This window comes from Lolium rigidum, chromosome 1 (assembly GCF_022539505.1).
Source record: "Lolium rigidum isolate FL_2022 chromosome 1, APGP_CSIRO_Lrig_0.1, whole genome shotgun sequence".
Classification (NCBI taxonomy): domain Eukaryota; kingdom Viridiplantae; phylum Streptophyta; class Magnoliopsida; order Poales; family Poaceae; genus Lolium; species Lolium rigidum.
Window position 1 is genome coordinate 180,021,371 of NC_061508.1, and position 3,683 is coordinate 180,025,053.

General features: G+C 45.7%; 1 protein-coding gene across 1 annotated transcript; it reads left to right on the top strand.

Annotated features, from left to right (window-relative positions):
- The first annotated feature begins 545 nt into the window (after positions 1-545).
- LOC124682776 lies at positions 546-1,430 on the top strand. Its single transcript, XM_047217393.1, has 2 exons — positions 546-969; positions 1,308-1,430. Exon 1 carries the CDS (start codon positions 699-701, stop codon positions 945-947), a length of 249 nt encoding a protein of 82 aa, XP_047073349.1. The 5' UTR covers positions 546-698; the 3' UTR covers positions 948-969; positions 1,308-1,430.
- The last annotated feature ends 2,253 nt before the right edge of the window (positions 1,431-3,683 follow it).

The following is a 3,683-nucleotide window of genomic DNA, read 5'->3' on the forward strand; positions in this document are numbered from 1 at the left end:
AAATTAAATGTGTGTGCTTTTTCTTTGTCAGGGACGGTGAACCAGAAGTTGTGTGTATATGGCATACTGCAGTTATTGTGATTTGCAGGTCACAAAAGGAGGATCTATTCTACTTGGACTAAACTGCAATTGGCACCAATTGCCAATTATTAATCCGCCTTGATGAATCTTATGTATGAACCTGGAGGGAGAGCGGTCTTAATATGAGCAACCTCCAGTGAGTCGTGTTGTTGTCCTACCAGAAAAAAAGATCGACCAATATCTTAATATCGTAGAGTTTTTCGGTTTATTATTAAGTGTATTACAAAATGATCATCACTATGTTTTTGTAAGCATACATAAATTATTATTATTTTCCTACTAATACATGAACTTCACGGAATCGTGCGCCAATGCGCACATCTAAATCTAGTCTTCGTAAGTGCAGAGGGGTCACCAGCAGTTGCGCGGCAAGACGTCTCACGACCAACTCATCAGTTCGATCTATCCTTTTCTTTGGTCAGCGCGCGGCTCCTTCTCCAAGTTTAAACCGGAGACCAGCACGCATACGCAGAGCCGCGACACTACAAATTACCCCCCTCGTATCCAGTCCATCACACAACAGCAAGCAGCAGACTTGTATCCAGTTCGATCAACAAGCAGCAGCTAGCAGAAGCAGGGAGTCGTCCTATCTAGGTGACCTTTACTGAATCAAATCCATGGACATGGAGAAGTTCTTGACATCGCTCGTGTTCCGCGAGGCGCCCCTGGACGTCTATGGCACCTCGGTGCTCACCGCCGGCGCGATCAAGCAGCTGGTCTCCGACGGCGTGACGAAGCCGGGTCCTCTCAAGGAGGACGCCGAGAAGGAGCAGGGGTTCTCCAGCAAATCGACGCAGCAGCGGCGTGCCGGGTTCGAGCTGGCGTTCGACGGCCTCAACTGCTTCGACTCCGTCGTCATGCACTGATTAGTTTGGAACGTTTGTGTAACTGAGACCATGTACTATGTAGGAGTAAAGCGAACCATAGAGACTTTTGGTTTGGTTCTATACATAGCACAGCATCGCATCATCAGCTCTGACAGAAAAAGCGGATCAATAGTTTGGTTCGGCTCATAGAGATAGAAAATGAATTGTTCTGGCAAGGCTCTGCCCATCTGCTACCAAGTAACCTGTTCACACGGGACATGCAACAACTAAACTACCTTCTTTTATTTTGTTGGGCCCCATTTGCACAGGGATGATGCGGTTCTACACATAGTAGCAATTCAACAACGAACCTTCATCTGACATGCTTTTTCGTTGGTTCGGCGCTACATAGTATATGGCCTGAATACATTTGTTGATTTTGGTCCGTACGCGCGACTGTGGATCAAAGTGATGTTGATAAATCCGTGAACGTGCTCCTGGTGACTATTCATTTCATTCTAGTAAAGTAACGTTCTATCTAAACAGTACATGATTAAGCTTCAATACAAACTGACACGTACTCTCACCGTTCTACGAAGTTTGTCCGAGATTTATCAAAATTTAGATCTATCGTCAACCTTAATAGATGGAGGGATACCAGTTTTCTCCAGAAACTGTGAAAACATACTGTAATAAATATATCTGTATATAGCTTCGTAGGGAAATATATACTCTCCAATCTCTAAGAAATGTCGTGATTTTAACTTTATTTTAAAAATTATAAGAGGGAGCATCATTTTTGGGTGAAAAATTAGTAGAGACTAGAGAACGGTGCACGGCCTCTTGGACAGACCTAGTCATATATGCGGCATGTATGTACTATTACGAATTTCGGTAAGTAAATACTACACCAACCTTCACTTCGTGAGACTGGTGCTTCCACTCTATAAAAGTGATACTTACATCCATTTGTGTGGTATGTTCAACACAAATATTCGGAAAATGGGCAAGCAAAAAAGATAACAAGAGTAGAAGAGATGCACGAACATGTTGGGAATCAGAGACATTGGGAGGGAAGAAATCCCTGGAGGATGAATCTAGTGTCCTAGATTCTGACTATCCAGTCTAAGAAATCCGCATTTGCACTATGCTCCAACAGATTCTCGTAGGGTATCTCTTTTTTATCGGACCGGTACTGACCCCACCGGCAACATGTAGCAGCAGAGTCTTCGCTGAAGAGTTAAATTTTACATATCAGTTTTCAATTGTCAGTGGAACGCGGATTATTTAGTATGTGCCTTAGATCAACACCTAACTATTAGTCTAAAACACGTGGGGAGTAGTAGCACTATGTTGAAAGCTGGTTCGCTTGGTGTCAGGAAACGGGCACATATTCAAGGCCACGATGGCTACCACGTCACTTCGGTAAGGTGGAGCATACTGTCATATGATGTTTTTTTTTGCATTACTATCATAAGATGTTGAGCCCTATCCTGGCACCACGGTGCGTTTTCTCTACGTCAACAAGGCCAGCGGAGAGGAGGGGTCCCTTCTGGGCGGGAGGCATAAATATTTCATGCGTAGTTTTCTCAGTTAGTAGTTAAGCATATTCGCTACTCTACGATTCTTCCCATGAGTGACACCTGTCACAAGCACTTCGCTATTGTCGAACTTAATCTTCAGCCACGGTTGATTTTTCTAGGCACTTTGTTAGAGGCACTTTTGCAAAGTGCCTAGAAAAACTATTTTTAGGGCACTTTTTAAAAAGAAATGCCTGAAGAAATGCTAATATTCTGGGCACTTCTTAAAACTGCCTGCATAGTAAATGTTTTTAAGGCATTTTCTGAAAGTGCCTACAAATATAGTGATCTTTGAAGCTTTTTCGAAAGTGCCCGCAAAAAATCACATTTTTAAGGCACTTTTAAAAGTGCCGGCAAAAATACCTTCAATTATATGTTACCATTTTGTGAAAACGCTCTTACTATTATTTTACTTGCAAACTAGTTCTCCCACCTCCACGGCTCCACCGACCCCACCCCACGGTTGTGTGACGACGACAAGTCAAGCACATCATCATCACACCGCGGTGACCACAAGTCAGGCTCTCCTCGGCTCCTCGCCGACCGGATCGGACCAGAGCACCGCCGCACACCCTCCTCGTCATCCCTCTCCCCGGTAATCCACCTCGCCGTTCCTCTCTGCCGCTCCTTCGGAGGATCCTCGCTTCTCATGCTCTTCGATGCCGTAGAAGGGCGCATCATTTTCTCTCCCTATCGAGATCACCGCATGACGTGGTGCCACCTCATCGCCGAGCCGCCCTAGTGGAGGCTTAGGGCTTCTTCGATTGGTTTATCCTTCGTCTCCTCCGAGGTCTTCGGGTCGTTGAACACCGCCTCGAGCACCACCATCTCCGTGCGGAGAACATGCAGCTTTCCCTCCTTGAGGAGCTCGAGCCCAATCAGGGGAAGCGGGCGTACATGGTGGCGCCAACACTACCACCGAAGCCAGCTGAGGAGATATCAGCCCACGGCGGCGCACCGAAGAGCATCTACGTACGTTCCATGTGCTACCTCTCGGGCGACTGAGGTAAGTGCGACATCTTTTGCGACGAGAGAAGATTGGACGGTGAGCCCCTCTCCGACCCCCTGTAGATCCTCTCTCTTTGTCGCATGTAAGAATCCTATCCCATGTTTTATACTAATAGTTACTTGTTAATCATGATGGACGAGGAAGACGAGGATGGAGTGAAGGATAAGCTTGATTCTGATCAATCTGATGAATCCGATAATTCAGATG